The sequence below is a fragment of the Zonotrichia leucophrys genome, chromosome 3, assembly GCF_028769735.1.
Source record: "Zonotrichia leucophrys gambelii isolate GWCS_2022_RI chromosome 3, RI_Zleu_2.0, whole genome shotgun sequence".
Classification (NCBI taxonomy): domain Eukaryota; kingdom Metazoa; phylum Chordata; class Aves; order Passeriformes; family Passerellidae; genus Zonotrichia; species Zonotrichia leucophrys.
Window position 1 is genome coordinate 8,233,537 of NC_088172.1, and position 19,206 is coordinate 8,252,742.

At 37.4% G+C, this 19,206-nt stretch overlaps 1 protein-coding gene across 1 annotated transcript in view; it reads right to left on the reverse strand.

The window, feature by feature from the left end:
- The window catches only part of EYS (eyes shut homolog), a 704,733-nt gene that overhangs the window by 255,613 nt on the left and 429,914 nt on the right, over positions 1-19,206 (reverse strand). Inside the window, exons 32-33 of the mRNA XM_064707313.1 lie at positions 5,694-5,884; positions 3,896-3,987 (exon numbers count right to left, since the gene is read on the reverse strand). Of these exons, the coding sequence (XP_064563383.1) occupies positions 3,896-3,987; positions 5,694-5,884 (283 nt within the window). The remainder of the gene's footprint in view (positions 1-3,895; positions 3,988-5,693; positions 5,885-19,206) is intronic.

Sequence of the window (19,206 nt, forward strand, 5' to 3'; positions counted from 1 at the left end):
GATATTGCCCATATCCATTTTTCACAGTAGCTCACTCACTTCCCTGGTAACACTCAAGAAAACCAAAACAATAGTCAGAAATGTGAGTGAAACAGCTGCAATGAAGTTTCATTAACAGGCTTAGTACACAACCACAATAGTTTAAACATGAAATGGAACTTTCAGGCACTGCTCTGAGGCAAACCTCGGAAACGTTGGTTTTAACAGCCAATTCTAGATTAGACTAATCTGATGCAAAAAGTTACATTCTAACCCAAATTATGCACAATATCCCAGATTTTGAAGCAAATACACTCCTTACATTGTACCTAATTTATTAAATTATTACAGTTTTTGTAGTCACAATATTCCATCATCAGGAAAAATGTTCTTCAGCAATGCTGCTACTTTTCTTTCAGCATAAATATCATGATGAACCATGAGAACTGCATAAAGGACATTGTTTGACAGCAATATGCACGTTTTTTGCAAACATTAGATAGTGTGTCATTTATTTTATTTTCATGAGGAATTATTTCTGTGGGATAAAGGAAGCAGTAAAATGTTCTCCTGTAAGGAGAAAAGGAAGATACTATCACTATCTAATTTTCACTGTACTTAAACTTGTATTTAACAGCAGTCACTACTTTTAAGTCTACTTTCATTTAATATGATATTGTAGAGGCATCACGCTCTTTGAAGATGGCTTATCTTCAGTAGCTGAAATGCACTGCTTTTCCTTAATTGAAAAGACAAAATCCTTTCCAACACAGGACTACATCAAAAGAGCTCCAAAAAATTAAGATAACATTAAATAATTAAAATTAGCATTTTCTTTCAAAAAAATTATTGTTATTATCCACAATATCTGTTCACAATGCTTAACATATGCACAACAAAGAAAATCCTGTGTGCATACCCACGATGTTACAATATGTAGTATCTCCTACATTCCCATTTAACTTCACTGGTTTCCCAGATACCATTGTTCAAAACTTAACATATTTATCTCACTGAAAATCAGTTCTGAGAAGATTAAATATTTGCAAGCCTCTAGAAAGTTGTTGAATAAGTTACAGAAAATTTTCATCAAAGTTATTTTAAGTTTTCTTATGCTGTATTACACTGCAGTTGATTAAAGAAATGTTAACTTTATAAAACAACTCATATTTCAAGACTGACTCTATCAAACTTAACTGTCAACAATATATATTTAATTGTCAATATAGGAAAAAATGTAAAGCATATATATACAGGATACATACTTTATAATTAATTCAAGCACATGTGAAAATGCATGAGATGACAGTGAGAAGCAACTCCAAATCTTCCTGACATCTACATTGCTGATATTTTGAATCTTAGAATCACAGAGTTGTTTAGGTTGGAAAAGATCTTTACAGCCATCAATCTCCACTGTTAAATCAGCACTGCCTAGTCCATCCAACAATAAACCCTAGCTCTAACTGCCATGTCTACATGATTTTTATGTATCTCCAGTGATGGTGACACAGACACTTCCCTATACATCCTCTTTCAGTGTTTTACAACCCTTTCTGTGAAGATTTTTTTCCAAATATCCAACCTAAACCTCCTCTGGTGCAACTTTAGGCCATTTCCTCTTGTCTGATTTCTTGTTAGTCAGGGGAAGAGACTGACCCCTACCTCACTATAGACTCCTTTCAGGGAGTTGTAGGGGGGCCATAAGGTCTCCTTGCAGCCTCTTCTCCCAGCCAGACGGCCCCAGCTCCCTCAGCCACTTCTCACAAGCCTCACATAATTGGCCTTGACCCATTGATTCAGCCTGCCCAGATCCTTCTGCAGAGCTCTCTTGCCCTCCAGCGAACCAACGCTCGCACACAACTTGGTGTCATCTGCAGAATGCCATCTTAAAACAACTATTTCCAGAACTATTTCCACTCTTCTGAAGTGAGTAGAATGATGAATTATTAATTGCTCTGTAACTAGCCTGAGTCTCATAAATGGTATGCATGCCTTCTTTTTCAGCAGGAGAAATAAGTGTGGCCCATTTCCTGAGCTGTCCTGAAATAATTTCCTGCAAATGAAAGAAAGTTCCTTTCTTTTTTATGCTCAAAAGGAAAAGCAAAATATAGAAATTAGGTTGGCTTTCTTTTGTCATGGGCTATCATCATATCATAGAGACTCAAGCTTCTTTCTGCTTGATGGAGTAGGGGGAAAATGCATGGAATAAGTGTATTCCCATAATGGTAATTAGTGGCTCTCTGAGGGATGACACTGACATCACAGTTTGAATGCTTCAGTGCCAGGGGAAAGGCACTGCAGAGAGTTCCACATTACTGAGGGTTCAGGTATTCATATTTTTGCTATTTTCAGGATCTTAAATCTTTCTTAAAATGAGCAACAAGGAATAACAATTGAATCATAATGGATTTCAACTCTCTAAGTAACTAGAAATTTTATGTCTCCACTTATCCCCTTTCTGGGTCACTTGGGATTTGTCTTCTTTGGGATCCTCTCTTACCTGTATTTAATGGGCTTGCAGAGTACTTGAGTATTTAGTCTCTATTCATATAGAAGATGCTTAATGATTTTATCATCTTTATATCTCTTCTCTAAAAACTATTTTCCAATTTAATTTCTGTATTTTGGTATGGAGAGGGAATCATAACCAGGAAATAAACAGAACTCCGTATGTTATTCGATTTTAGAGAATCTCATTTTTATCAGTGCCATCGAGATACTGTGTTCTATTTCTTCCTGGTCACGGAGGAGCTTACACTTGCTTTAGCTTCCATTAGCATGGCTTGGTTTATGCTGCTCCTTTTTGGGTGATAAGCACAACCACAGTGGATTACTGGCTTTTGCTCCTTGCATTAATTTGTGTGTGTTACTGAGCAGTCCTAGCCATGAGTGTGGTTTAACTTGCTGGAAAAAAAATTATGACAGCAATGGTAACTGAAATGCAGAAACAAACTTTGGTTCTCCTCACTGAGTACTCACTGCCACATCTGAGACAACAGGCACAATATAATGGATACACACTCCACCATATTTCCCATGGAAGGAAGGGGAGACAGTCTTGCCCTGCAAAAGTTCTTCATTTAACAATGTTTGGACAGATAGAGCTATAAAAGGCCTATTCCAGAGAAAGGTTTGTATTCCTTCTGCACTCCTCCACAAACTTTTTAAGGACTAACTTACTCCTGAGAGACAAGCAGACAGCTAGCTTGCTTTCTTCTTGCTGGACAAGATGGCTGGACCTATTTTAAGCTACCTAATAGGAACTAGGCACTCAGAGAGCACACTAGGTGCCTAACTTTCCTATAAAGTGAACCCAAAACTTTCACTTCCAAGGCTGTGGATTCTATGAGCACAGATATTTGGTCATTAGATACATCTATGCACAAACACCATGGAAAGCCTACTACCTACCCCTTTTTCCTACCTCATTTTCTTTTCATTTTATTCTCCTTCAGTTGCACGTATTGTTACTTTTACAGGAATAACATATCCTATTATGAGTTGCAAGCCAGTGACAGCAATGAAAGTCATGGTGCTGCTTCTCCCTATCTATTTATTTTCCAATATTTTTCTATAAATCACACTCTCATTGTTGGAAATTCAACTATTTCCTGGACTGAGTAGCTTGGATTTACTGTGCAGCATCTTTCCTGACTGAATGTTTATGTTTGCTACAGTAAATTACATCAAAAAGAATAAATTTATTTCCACTAAGCACATCAGGGATCTGATGAGCACTGTCCAACTGCAGATTTAAACATTCTTTCCAAGGATGTGTTTTGGCCCAGACCACCATAACACAGTTTTACAGTATGTGTTGAGGTATCATGGTTAATCAGATATAATATCTGTGGGATTTACTAATGGTCCAAACTATGTGATCTTTGATAAAAACAGAAAACAGTAAACTTACCTAATTTGCACACTGTACCAGTATCCATCGTCCACTCTAGCAGTGGTAGTGATGTTTTTGACTTCTGCTGCGTCATCACATAAATATTGGTACTACAGAGTGGGAAAAGGTTTTAATTACATTATTTCCAATAATTAAACAGTTTCAGGCATTGAAACTTGAATTTTAAAATAATAAATGGTTTAAAAAAAACCCTGAAGGATGTCATGTGTATCAAGAAAAAAAAATGTTTCATTGAAAGTTCTGGATAAGGAAGCCTATTGTACCAGAAATATTCAAGTACACATATATGTATCCTAATCTGCATGAAAATGCTTTAATCTTTGTGTATTGTACAGTCAGATATTATGGGTCTGATTTGCAAAGAAGTCGACCATCTGCAACCCATCTGAAATTAACACTGGCCATGGGTGAATTTTACTCAACATTTTATGGCTTCCTTACACTTCCAAACATGTAATGTAGCGTGCAGGCTTGAGCATTTTGGAGCACCATTTAATTTCCTATACTAATGCGAACAAGCACTTGATTTCATGGTTTGTCTACTTGTAATTGTAGCTTGATTGTGAGCTTAGAAGCATTTGTTCATTGGGCTTTAAATCCACATTTAATTGACCAGCTTTGTGAATGATTAAGTGAATTCAATTAGTTTTAACATGGCACACTGGGATCTCTGAATAGATTTGTGTCAATTAAAGTACTTTCATATTTTATGGTGCTGATGATATGTTAGAAAAATATTTTTCTGCATCATTACTTTACCATGAATACAAGTAAGATGAACTTAAAGCCATCACCATTTTCTAAACATTGGATAACTTCCTGCCCATGACTAATCTCACCTTTTTTTTCTGGACAAAGTCACAATATAGTAAAAGACAAAAAAATCACAACATAACAAAATGAGTAAAAGGTAATTTTCTTCTTTTCTATTTATCTTCAGTTTATATATCTGTTTAGTATGGTCATGGTCTTAAAACATGAAAGCAAATATAATACAAAATGCTGTTTCTAACAGACATTTCACAGTTCTTACAAAAGAATATATTACAGGTACTTTGGGAAACTTTCAGCTGGAAAATGGGAGGCAAGTCATGAGAAAAGTAACTTTTCTTTTAATATCTTTTTATAGCCTCTTTAGTATCTGCCTATCTCTTAATAAAGCTCTAGTATTACCTCTTTCTCTGAAAAGATGGAATAATTTGTGGAAGGTAAAGATATACCACAATAAACACTTTACTCTTTAAAGTTTATAAACAAATATATTCCTTGTTAGTCTGTCCACAAGAGCCAAATAATTGCTTTTTCCTGATCCTGTGGAACTGAGATCTAAATAATAGATGGAGTGAAAGATTTCTACGTATAGATACATGGTAAAAAAGATACACTCTATTCTCTAACATAATAAATTTTTCTCTGACAATTCATTCAATTTCTATATCTATGCCTATGTCAAAAGCCTTCCTTATAACAATTTTAATGAAGTTTCATGTGAGGAATTTCAGTTAGTTTAGGTATAAAATACGACAATTTGTACAGTATGTAAAGATAAAACGTACATTTTTTGGTTTTGTGTTTTAATGTATACTCTTGTGAGTCATATTGACTATATTAGCCAAGAAATGGACAAAACAGAGAGCAAGTTTAACAACTATCTTCCTTAAAATACTGAAGATGTCAAGAATCTCCGTAGCTTTATTTACTATCTTCTACAGTAAGAAAATTAAAAAAATACTAACAGTTTTACAGATTCAACTTTTATTTACTTTTCCTTCAGTGGGAGATTTTGATGCCTTACCTGCAAGGTACCATTATTGATGACAAGTCGAATTAGAAAATGTCGAATTGTTTCTGGGCTCTGTTCAATATTTAGAAGAAGGCCATGAGGATCATAGGTCTTAAATTCCAGGTGGATGAAATTTTGCATGTTCAAATGTAAGCCTTGAAATTCCAGGTAAGAATCACCATAGTAGCGAGCATAACTAAAATCTGTGAATAGAATTTTGAGACATGTAAGAATATAAAGATATTTTTCTTCTTCACACACTGCTTTCTTATTCTGGTAGTGGTAGCAAAGATACAACATAATTGTTTACATCTTTCAAGGATTCATAAATGAATCTGAAAAATGGTATTGGTTTTCTTCTGTCAAAGGTTAACACTGAGAGTTTATAAAACTAGACAAAAAGGTTTTTGTCAAATTATATTAAGCAAGCATATAGATCAATCCCTGAAAGACTAGGCTACAAAGAGGAAAGACTTAGTATATATATGGCAGCTTTGGCTCAACATTTTCTTCAAAGTCAGGTGTGTTCATCAAACCTAGATGCAAGAACGAATGGGTTTGAAGTCTCTACAGAAACTACGCAGTATCTAAAGGGAGGAAGACATTCTACAACTTAATTATGAAGTTGGCATCTTAATAATGTATCAAATCTTTTCTGGTGCTAAGGTGAAAGATGAAAATTTCCCTTGGGTTTACATCCATCTTGTCTCATTTATCTATGAACCTCATAGCATTCAGCACCTTGTGCAATACCTGGCAAGGGCAGATGCAACTCTTTTTTTAATAGAAAAGGTATGTGAATACATGGGTTCAAGCCCACCAGGTGACACTTAAAAGGGGCTTCTTTGTATTTTTTATTTCTTCCTATCCCCTTCTTTCTTCTCATATTTCCTTTCTCTGTTCCTTTCCTCTACATTTTCTGCTCCCTTCCCTTCCCTGTTCCCTCCCTTTTCTCTCCTCCCCATTCATTGCTCACTTTCCCCCATTTTTCCCCCTTCTTTTTCTTTCTCCTATGGTGTGTTTACAAGGGAAGAGGAATGCACACAGGTACCTATCCATACACAGCTGCAGTGTTGCACTTTGTTTTTTTCATTTGCCAGTATTTAAATTGAGATCACTACATTTGTCTGCTTGTAAAGACTAAAAAATATGGGTTCTCTTCCATACTTGTAACATGAGGAGTTATTTCAAATTTTGTAGAAGCAGGTATATATGCTTTAGTCGCACAGCACACAATTATTTGTTTGATCAGCTTCGTGAGACTGATAAAAAGTTAAAGAAATATTAACAATTCAGCCATCTTGTGAAAAATGTTGGTGCAACACTATCAACCTGTATACAATACACAACACATAAGTGATTGATTCCATTTCCCTTTGGTCAAATTTCACTCAATCAATTTTACAGGGGTTTAGGATATCTTTGAAGGTCACAGATCTCTTTTTGCTTTCCAAAATAGGTAAAATTTTAATCTCTTGGACAACAACTCCAATAGCAAATGCCTCACTATATATGATTAAATTCTGAATAAAAATGATAGTGGGAAAAAACAAAAACTGTTGATGCTGAACTTTCATGTTTCACTGTAAGGGTATGCTGAATTTTATCCTCTCATGACTTTGCATAAACCTATTTACAAAAGTTCGAGTGACTGTGGTCAAATCTCAAACCAAGCTCTTAAGAAATTCTCAGTACTATATAAGAATCATCAACATATGCATACATACAACATAGAATAACATAGACCAAAAATTACAAGCAATACCAATCAATAACCAGTGCTGCAATAAAAGAGATTTTACAATTTTAAGTATATTTAATCCTTAAAAACTCTTTTTTGAACTATAAGGCTGTAAGTGTAAATTTCAGAAAATTAAATTAAAAAGAAAGGCACAGAAAGCTTTTTACATTTTATAGACAGGACAATTTCTCAAATAAAAGGCTTTTGAGAATTATTGCCAATCCCTAACCCTTGTTTGTTTTCCTTCCTGAGCAAGCCACTGAGCTCTAAATCTTTCATTCTGCTTGCCCTGAATTGCCCCTGAATAGATTTTGCTTATCCCAAGGAACCACTCAGTTATCCCCACACTCCTGAAAGTCTGATATCTAACCATCTCTTTTTCTTGATCCATGCAGGAGATCAGCTTGGCTAAAAGACAGCAAAGTTGTACACAACATCCCCTTCCTGCAGTCCTAAATCCTTCTGCTACCTTCCCAATATTTTGGAGGTGGGTTGTTTTCATTGCTGGGTTGTTTTTCTCTCCCACATTGTTCAGCGTATAATAAAGCTGACGATTGAGAAAGGTCAAAACTATGTCAGCTCTCCAGAGGTTTGCTAACAGAAGGCATTTGAGATCCCAGATCTCACAGAAGAGTAAAATCTGTAATCATGAGAAGAAAAAAAAAAAGAAAAAAAAAAAAGGTAGTTGCAGGAAGGGTTTATTCACAATTCCTGAAACTGTAATTTAACTCTGATAACTGAGGTCAGACTGAATTATCTACTAAATTCAAGGAAAACCAAACAAGCACAAGCTAGTGGCATCTACCTTTAGCTTTCTCTATGTAATTGTAGCAAGTGCACAGAGCACTACAGACAAAACTTGCAGCTTTATTCTGACCAACATCCATTTGTTTTTATCTTCAGATGGCAGCACGTGATGAAGCCTTGCAAGACAATACACTCTATGCCTATTCGACGGATTTGAGGCCAGTTTGGCTTCTTCTGGGAAATACATTCATGCTGCTAAACAGAAAACCTCTTAAACAAATCATCTGCAGTAAAATTGTTGCAATGGCTCTAGTCCACAAATATGGAAAGAATTAATGAGAGAAATCTGAAGAATATTTAGCAGGCTGCAGGTAAAATCCATAAAAATACTACTTCAATAACAAACAGGCTACATACCTTCCCACAACAGCTATTAACATAAACTGCTGGTGTGGTTTCACTTATTAAGATTCTCACATTGTTTGTAACAGTACACAATTTCTTTTTATAGAACATAAGCTTTACTTATAATCCTTCTACTGCACTTAGTTGCAGTTTTTTTTATTTGACCTCTGGAGTTGGCATCCTAGATTGCTTTTTGTCCTGAGAGGACTCATCCCCCAAGCCTTTAGACCAAAACAAAAGAAAAATTGAAACCGTATCTCATCTTTCCCTAGGAATGCCAAACACTTCCTTTCCTAAGAAACAGACAAGCCCTTTGGTCTATAAAATCCTCTCAGCTTTAGCGTGCTCCCCTGCATACATCCAGCTCTCCGTGGTTTTGTGTTTACTAGACTTCATATGAATGTTAAATGCCTGAATGTTAAAAAAATTGAGATTCAGCTGTAATAGTAAGCAGATACACAGGCAGGTCTGAACCCAGCTGACAGGCAAGCTTCATTAACTCTTGTCACTCCCTACTGGTTTTCTCTATTCCAGTATCAGCTGCATCAGCTTCAGAATGGAGGCCTCCAAATTTAAAAAATTTTGAGAGCTACACAGTTGTAAGTCCTCGTTTATAAAGACAGGTAGAGAGAGATAATGAAAACTTTTTAGATGTTCACGAGCATACACTCCTGGTGATTGAGCTTTTGCCTCCATATATTTCTACATGTAATGTACCCCCTGCAGTTTGCATGGGCTCAGGCACAAAGAGGATTAAAATAATGTTCTTCTTTCTTCTGCAATTCTTTTTGTCATGTTACACCTGGGAACAAAATCCTCCCATTCAAGCTATTGGTCCTCTCTTTTTCACAGACATATATTTCACATCTTTTGTTATTCTTATAATTAGAACTATCTTATAACATTCAAATAGAGGGCATAATTGTCTATGGAAAGGACCCGTCATGAAAAAATCATAGCAATTGATTTGCTATTTGAAATTTTATTTATTAAGAAGGAACACTTTTCTTTTATGATGACCGCATAAAACGGTCATCATAAAAACCACTTAGGTTTGTTTAAAACCAGATAATGCTGAAAGAAAAATAGAAAAGCAAAACAAGAAAGTCAGAGCAAGGACTGTTTCACAGGGCTGTTTGCAGACCTGATGATGACTCCCAGTGGATGTCCATGTCCCAGGTTTACAGCTTGTCAGCTTCCTCCATACAAACTTCCATGGCTTCCTCAGCCAGGGTATGCTCCTGGCCCACCACACTGGGCATCCAGCCCTGCCAGCACCTCCTGTGAGCCTGGCTGGCAGGACCCAGTGCCCTGCCCCTCCAATGGCCAGACTGATGGATGGCTGTGCCATTGTCTGCACAGCTCCCTGTGCAGACAATGCTTGTGGTGAGGTCCCTCTGTGGGCTCTGGCAGCAGCTCTGTGTTGTCTGGTGAGGGAGTTGTAGGGACAGAGAAGGCAGCTGCCACCATCTAGCAAAATATTGCACAAGCACATGTGGAGAAAAAGCTGAGCCAGACACAGAAAGGGCCAGACACAGAAAAGGGCAGAGGCCATGACCCTACAGGTAGGGATAGGTGGGCTGTTGAGACAGGAGAGGCTGGAAATGTGTGATGGACCAGCAGACATGCAGCTAGTCAGGGCATTGCTGAAGGCAAACAAGGTTCTTCAAGAGACCCTCAGAGGCAGCTCAGCCCAGAGCTGATAGAAGTTGCTGGCTTGAAACCTTTCAGGCACATGTGTGGGGAAAGGGGCAGGTCAGGTCTCACCCTGGCAAGGCCCTGCCCTGCCCCACATACCCTGTACCCCCAGGGGCTGGATTCCAACAGTGGGGCCAAACCCTGGCATATGGGAGGCAATGCTCCACACTCCAACCCTGGAGCCCCTAACCCAGCTCCAAAGTGGCAAAACGACCAGAAATTCCTCCTAAGGGAAGGGCCCAGGAAAGCTAATGGGTATATAAGCCAGAGCACAAGGCACACAGAGGTCTTCACCCTACAGCCTCTTGGAATTTCTCTCACATGAACACCACTGGAACCAGAAGTAGTAGCTGTATTTGTTCTTTTCTATATCTCTTCTCTCTTTCTTCTAATTTCTTCTTCTCAAAGTTTGAGTAACTTAAAGTCAGATGGGTTGGAGTTTGCTAAGTTGAATGGGCTCAAAGTTTACTAAATTAATGCTTTGTGAAATGCTTTATGTTGATTTAATGTTGCTCTAACATTAAACATTTTCCAGATTTTCTGAAGTTTGACAGTAAAGTTTTTATTTGTTTGCCCTCTTGAGAATATCTTGTCAGTGTTTCTCCCTTGCATCTAACTCAAACTGCAAAAAATAATGTTAAATCCTTTTAAAAGACTCATTGAGTGAGCTCCGGGGCCTTACACCAAACCAACCTGATGTCCTCAGAGGCTTGTCTGTCAGCTTCACTGTCAGAGCAAGGATTTGGGATTCTACACAGGGACCCGCAGGCTTGCCCAGCTCTCAGATGTTTAACCCTTGTTACTCTTCCCTATGGGCCCCAATAACACTGCAAGGGTAGCCCAATGCACCAAGAGTGGCTGCAGAGCTCTCGGTGTGGGAGGAAGGCATGGGCGACCTTCAGTCCTGCTGTTGAGCAGGAAGTTTTACAAGGAGGTTATTGAGCCTCCAGGCAGGCTCTTTGTAGACATTAATGACAGAGGGATAAGAGAAAATATACTTAAATTGAAACAGGTATCTTACCACTGAAGAGCATACTTTTTGTCCTAACTACAAAGAATTAATATCCCTATTATATATTTTTTTAATTTCACAGAATATAAAAGCAGGGTTAATGGATGATATTAGTCCTATGATGCTTTTTTTTTTGTTACCACTTATAGAAATTTCTGTTTCAGGTAGCCTACGCATGAAGGAGTGGGGTTTGGTTTTTTTCACTCTCAATGTGCTTAAAGCACCTCAGCTTTCATTTTCCTTACACCTGTTTTCTCTCAAAAAAATCTAATTTCTTTGAAGTTTCCTTTTTAATGAGTCATTTTAATTACTCTCTTTTGCATCTAAAATAAGGTCAATCTTCCTGAAAGACAGCCACAGCAAAATAATCCATGCATTTTACTCTTTACTCCCTTAAATACAATAATCTACTTCATATTTGTAACCACCATTTAAAAGGGTTTTGTTTATTTTCAAATGAGTCTCATTTACTTCCATACATTTCATTTAGTCTTTTCAGCTGAAACACCTTAAAGGCAGAGCAGAACAATGTTCTCCAACCATTATTTCTATTTACAGTTGCAAAGCTATTTCACTGCAATGTGCTTCACCTTTGGTTCCACACAACAAACCCACAATTACAGTGAATCCATGTTTTATTCTGTCACAGAAGTCTGTGCTGCATGACTAGCAAGGAATTACAGTTATGTTTTTCTCTCAAAGTTGAAATGTTCTCTAATGTGGCGTGTTAGACAACAATAAAATGTGGTTAACATCCAGAACGGCTGCCAGCGCAGCCCACAAGTAGCTTTCAAGCAAAGGAAAACAAGTTATGAATAAACGCCCTTCACTGTTGTTTTTTCAAGCTTACACATAGCCAGGGATTTCAGTGGCCTTTGAAATTCCTCTGAAAGAAAAACATGACTGCTTTAGAGCTCCTATTACTTCACAAGATCTTCACTACTGGCCTAAACACACACACGCAGAAACACATACGTAGAATTCAGGTGCCTTAAAGGTATGGAACATCATACCCTAAATCCCAGAGAGCTCCTTCTATTTCCCTGAAGTTATTACACATCTCTCCTTTCCTCACAAATGTGTCAATCATGTCTGTTGATCCAAGTTTTGATTTTTAACTCCTACATGTACAACAGCCAGTCTGTAATGTTTTTGAGTGAGGTCTACTAGTACTCACCTTTGCTACTCACTCCATGAAGGGGACTCCATGAAGCAGGCTGCATTTTCTATTAATTTTCAGTTTTTCCCTCATTCTATTCAGGCGTTACAGTTAGAAACAAGAAAACTATACATATAATTTTTTTTTACACAATGATTTTTTCAGATTTTTTAAAATAAAAATGCTGATTGCAAAGAACGGAAAATATCCTCCTTGAACTCAGGGAAAAGGGAGGCAGAGTCTTCTAGCAAGAATCCATTTGAATTATAGTAGGGACCTGGAATGCAATTAGTGCAGGAAATTGTTTTATTATGGTCAGAAAATTATTAATAGTTTCTAAAGCAGAATTCTGTTTCCTGGTGAAGTGTAGATTTTAAATTCAAATCTACTACCTCTATCTATTAATTGCAGTAATAGCTTAGTGAGTTAACTGATACTTGATTGACTGCTGCCTGCTAGTCCCAGAGGGGATTTTTTGCCATGTGGGCTAGCTCATCAACATACAGATATATAGATAATGGAAAGAGGTGTTTATGTTCATGGCAGTCAGAAGGGAATAGAAGAAATTCTCTCACTGAAGGCATAAAACATACATACATATATATATAAATCAGGAAAAACATCAGCAGGGTATGGTTCTGCTTGCTTCAGCTAAAGTTTTTTTATTTTTAAATGTACTAGAAGAGACACAGAGAGGATCAACTAGTATTACTGCAGAAATCAGGAGCAGCTCTTACCTCGGGGATAATTTGGCTTGCTCTCAGCAGAACTTCACAAGTCTTGCTAAAATCTTTCCCCCTGATGCTCTTTCTTTCAAAGCACTGGCATCTGGCACACAGCCAGCACCAAGCCCAGTGCCACTGCCTACATATTTATAACCCCCATGGCTAGAAAGCATTAGGGCCACCACTGGGAGAAAAGCAGTTCTATCCAAAGGAAACCAAGTTTTTTGCCCTTTACTCATAAACCAACATGCTGTTTTTCAGTCTCTTACAACTAGACTTTGAACAAACAGAACTGAACTATTTTTAGCATATAATAATGGTTTTAAAGATCACAACAATATTAATGGTCAAAGCAAGAGGAGTTCATAATGTGAATTTAAGATATCCTTTATAGTATCCTTTATAACTCCCTATTCTAAAGAGAGTTATCTTCCCATTATTCAGAAAAAAAACCAATTCATGTAAATAGCAAGATAATAAAGATCTTGCAACGTATTGTGAGAGCTGCACACTTAAAGTAGAACTTTTTAAGCCTAAGATAAAAAAAAATAAAATCAGTAGTCATCCCTCACCCCCAATACAAAGTCCATAATACAAGCAAGATTATTCCCTGATTGGAAAATAAGCAAATAAACCATTGTGAAATTCAGAAAAAGACAATTGTTATACCTGGCCAAATCCACTGGTAGAATAAATAGATTTTTAAAAACTTGTTTCATGGTATTCTGTTTTTCTAGTGCAGTCAAAAAAAATCACCATTAGGAAGGTGCATGGACTATCCAACCATGGGTATTGCTTTCAAGTGACACACACAATAACACTGTCTATTCTGTGCATTTAGTTGAGGATGTACGCATGGTATCTAGCAGGAGTATAATGGAACTCTCTGTGAATAATTTGTTTTTGCTCCAGATCCAAATATGTAGATAGCCAACATTTTGATTTAGCAATTCACCTTGAATTTGCTTAAGCTTATGCAGCTATGGGAGAAGTTAAATTCAGGTGATTTGCTGACAAGTATTTTCAGGAGTGTGCTTCTTCCCCTTGAAGGTTATTATATAAACTCTCTTGAAGGCCTTAGATTCAAGTCATGTTTATTGTGAAAACCACCTCTGTCAGTGATGTCACTGATGAAATACTGGAGCAAGACAGCAATCGAAGGTTTGTGAACTAGCTGTGCTTGTTCCTTGTAATTTATAGTAAATACTTTTACCTATTAATTGTACACATGCCTCACTAAATTGACAATGAAATTTTATCTGTTCTGCATTTGTAAGTAACTATTGTTGTATTTAGCACAGTTGTGATTTTGCATAAGCTCCTAACTGCCTGGTGAGTTGCAGTTAAATTGGTCAAGGGCATATTTCTGTCTTCAGGATGCATTGTTTTGGTCACAGCTATGGATGACATCTCTCAGGCTGGTGGCATATGGGCAGGCTGATATCAGCTGCACAATGTCTTCATCTTGGACACATGAAGCCTGAAAACATTCCCAACTGAAGTTGTACTTTTAGATATGAAGAGTATGCACAGTATTTCCATATCAAGCTGTCTTTTACAAATTGGGATGACACTCATGACCCTGACAGCAAAGCTATAGTGATCTGAAATAATACTCAATTCATCCTTCTGGTGAAGTCATGACTAATATCATGCATATAGTGCTGTGTTAAGTACTTCCATATCCCCCTGCTTTCCTTGCCCCCAGTCAGACAGTGCAAGTATGCAGCTGTCCTATGAAAGAAATACCAAAGCCTCAATTAAGAGTCTGGTGAGTGTTATTTCTGCTTCCTTCATCTTAAATAATGTATTAGAAGCCTGCAGTCTTCTAATGCATTCTTATTTTAATGCAATGGTTTTTTATTTAACTTCTAATAGAGACCTGCATGCACACAAAGCATCAACAAAAAAACCACTTAGTGAATGTTAAAAACATGAATCATTCACAGTATTAACTTCTTCAATGATGTCCAATAAAGAAGGCAAAAGATAGAAAATAACATGTCATACGCATCTATTTCACTTTCCAAACCCTAGTGGTCTAGGATCTGCTAATGTGTATGAGAACTATGGAAACAAATGTTGCCATGAATATGAAAGAATACAAGTAAGGAGTAAAACATTAATAACATACCACACCAATATTCCAACACACAAAAAACAGTGAATGTTTTGAAGATCACACAAAAAACTTTGATTGAAAGCAGGATCAGAAAATTTAGTAGATATAATCTATGACACATTACCTTGTAGAGAAACCCAAACTCAAAACTTCAGAGATGGTTTATAAACTGTAGATATAACATACAATACTGGCTGTTCCTCCTTTCTATTTTGTATGTGATTAAGTCCCTTGAAACATATACACACAAAATTATTTTTTGGTATCTTTTTAATATAGGAACTGACAGTCCAAAGGGTGGAGAAGGTTTAGAATAATAGTGCTGCTTAGGTAATTTATTTCAAGATATGCATTTGAAGTAATTTATATGCTGAGAAATTCAACCTTACATTTGGTGTCCTAATGTAAGCACTGTAGAATAATTTCCCATCTGTAGAAGAACTTACTGTGTAAAAGAAGGCCTTCACACAAATTTTCTATAGAACAGATTCTATAATGAATCATGACAAGAAAATTAATTGTGCAGATACATCACCTTCCAAAATAACTACATGTATGGAATTTGTTGGTGATAATGAAAAATCAGTAGCTTCTTGTTGCTTCAGAGCAAACATCTGGGTTTGTATAATGCTTGACCAGTATCTTTGGTTAAATGCAGATCGGACCCTGAAGTAACTACACCATGGTTGAGAGAGAGGTTTTCTAAATGAGAATTTGTGGAAAGATGCCCACTTTTTATCCTAAGATCAAGTTAAACACAAAACTGACTGCAAACCTAAATGAGGGGACACAATTGAAAGCTAGAGGACTTAAAAATGCTGCTTAGACAGCAATCAGGACTGCAAAACAAGTTAGTTACCCATGCATCTTTATCTGTGATGGAAAAAAAAAGCAAATAAGTAACGATGTCTGTTATCAAGACGACACAGACAATTAATATGGCAAAACCAAGTTTTTTGCTTGTGAAGAAGCTGTGCAAAATACATAACATTCAATTGTGTTAAGAAGGCATACACTATACATGAAGTCCTCCTGTGTGCTCAAAAACTAAGATGACAACATCAAAAGCTGGAAACACTGATCAAACTTAGAAGATATTCAAAGGCACATATGGAGCAAAGAAAATGGTGGTGGAAGATAAAAGGAGGTAGAAGATTAAACTCCCTCTGGGTTGTACGCTAGTCGACAAACTAGGAATATATTGTGGAGTGGTTTTGGTTAAACTGGGCAGAAACACCAATTAAGTGTAGTGCTTTTGGTTCACCAATCTTCATTTCCCAGCCAACGCACCAATTAAAGTGGTAGGTGTAGCACTGGCCAAACGCCAGTGCACCCACTAGAATTATTTACTTATTTTCTGCTGTGAGATAAGGATTAGGGGGAGAGCAAAGCAGGCTCAAACCCTTTAGAGAGTATAAAGAAAACTCTATTAACAGAGCTAGAAGAAAATTAATACAAAATCAGAATAAACCTTACGAATACTCCTCCTCCCCCGCATTTTTCTTTCTTTTTAGCACTGACAAAATAAAGAGAAAAATTTGGTGTTTTCAGTCAGTTCACCACTTTTAAAATTTATTGCTTATTCCAAAAGTTCCATACCTTCTTGGTGATTTCTCATGGCTAGCTCCTCACATCACTGACTCCTCCTTCGCAACACAACCAACAAACTGCAGCTAGCCCATTCTTTTATATCACTCATCCTCATTGGTCACAGCTGTGGCCTGTTCCTAATCTTTGGTGATTAGTACAGCTGCAACTCCTCAGGTGTCAGATTACCTTCTGCACTATTCTCATATATTCTATCCCTCCACAAAAATAATCTTTCTTCAGTCCACTTAGAGAGTCTCTCCTGCCATGCCATGGAGACTTTTCCACAAGAAACAGTTCTCTTGTGGTTTTAATTTTCATTAATAGCAACTGCCCAGAAAAATGCAATCGTAAAGTCCCTCCCGCAATTCTGGAGTTTTTCCCCCACAACTAACACCATGGGTAATTTCAGCTTATTGGAGTACAATTTTAAGGATGAGCTATTCTAGTATAGAAAAAACAAAACCTTATTTTATCTCTGGCAACAGAGGTTTTCTTGTTTCATCCCTGGGGCAAAGTTTCTCATTTCTCTCGTATCTCTCTGTTCAAGCTTCTCACTGGATCACAGCTACTTCAACATCTGCTTGCTTCAACATGGGTGCCTCTGCTCATAGCTGTGGTTAGAATGCTACGTGCCTCCAGTGCATTCCATGAATTACAGGGAAAAAAACCAAAGTCTGATGTATCAATTATATCCTCACCATAGCCTTACAAGAGAATTTCAGCCCAAGACTAAGATATTGCCTCATTCTCCTCCCATCTGGGATTTGACTCCTTCTTCACTGACCTTGGTGTCTCCCATGTTTTTTTTCTTTACATGTCTTCATCCTTCCCTTTTTCTCTCACTTGACAGAGAATCGATGTCTGCAAGTTTCATCTGCACACAGAGAGAGGTAATATCTCACCTGGGCCTGCAGATGGTTATGTGATCTCTGCTGGGCAGCGGCAGCAGCCGCTCTGGCTGCATGGCTGCTTTCCAGCCCCTGCCAGTTCAGTTTCAGCTGCAGGGTTGCCTCTGTTCTCAGCCACATGATTTTTCCACGGCACCAGCAGGATGGTTCGGCGGCTCGCAGCCAGAGAGGAGCCTGGCTTGGCTCCACCAAAGCCGAGTGGAGCTGGCCTGGCCCGCTGGCCATGACTGGAACTCAGCGGGCTGAGCCGAGCCGGCTGTGCGCAGGAGCGAGCGCGGCCCGGCCAGCGCTGCAACAGGGCCCGGCCTGGCCAGCACCCAGTTACCTTCAAAGGCTGGAAGCCAGAGAGTTTTTCCCGGGGTTTGTTCCTTTTAAATGAGTTATGTTTGTTCCTTTCACAGAGGTATGTTCACTAAGTTTTCCCAAAAATATTTAATTATAAAATAAAAAATAATTTAAAATATGAAAAACCACCTATTTCTCTGCTTAGATTTAGCCTTGACTTTTACCAGAGGTATAGCAAGACTCTGCTGATGTCCTTATTAATCAGAGTAATTATCTTCCTCTGTTCTAGTATGTGGATTTAGACCACATTGTCATCCTGTTCAGTCAGTGGAGAGGAATTCCCATTTCACTCAAAGCCAAAAAAACTTTCTAAAGGAAAGTTTGCTAAAAGAACAGAAAGAAAACTGCAGAGCTGCCACTGGTAAAATATTCTAGATCACCATCTTATCTTGGTCACTTGGGAAATTACTTATGTCTGTATGGAAATTGTCTTGCCCCAGAAGAGAGCAGGAATTTTTGTTTTGTTCTATAAATCTCGGTGCCTGCAATAGCAACACCACTTAAACTGTGGTCTGCTTTAGGAAGGTCCCTTTACTGTTGGGAGTTTGAAAGGACCAGATCTCTATAACTTTGGGTCATGTATTTCCTAATATACCTTCATCCTTTAAAGATAAAAATTAGATAACAAGAAGCTGGGTCCAGAGGAATTGCTTTTTAAAATTTATGTTTCGTAACTTTTATATAATTTTTTGATGATGACTGTTTATTATGTTGAAATTATATAAAGTAGGAGTAAATCTAGTATATTTTTACATCTTGTGCATAGCACTACTAAAACCAGTCTCCATATTTATATTCTAACAAATAAAAAACTTTGTAAATGAGGTGAATGTAAAACACAACTAATTTGCTTTAAACATATTCAATATGCATCAAAGGTAAGCAATCAAGACAGAAATATTTGAGGAAGGACCAAGGTACAAAAATATAATTTGTATAGGAGCTGGAAATAATCTAATTTCACAGTCAAGCCTTTGCAAAATTCTTAGCTATTGCTTTTCTGCTATTTGCAGAATCTGCATAATCTGACAATATGCCAAGTACTTCCATCTATATGTATTTTTTAACTTTCT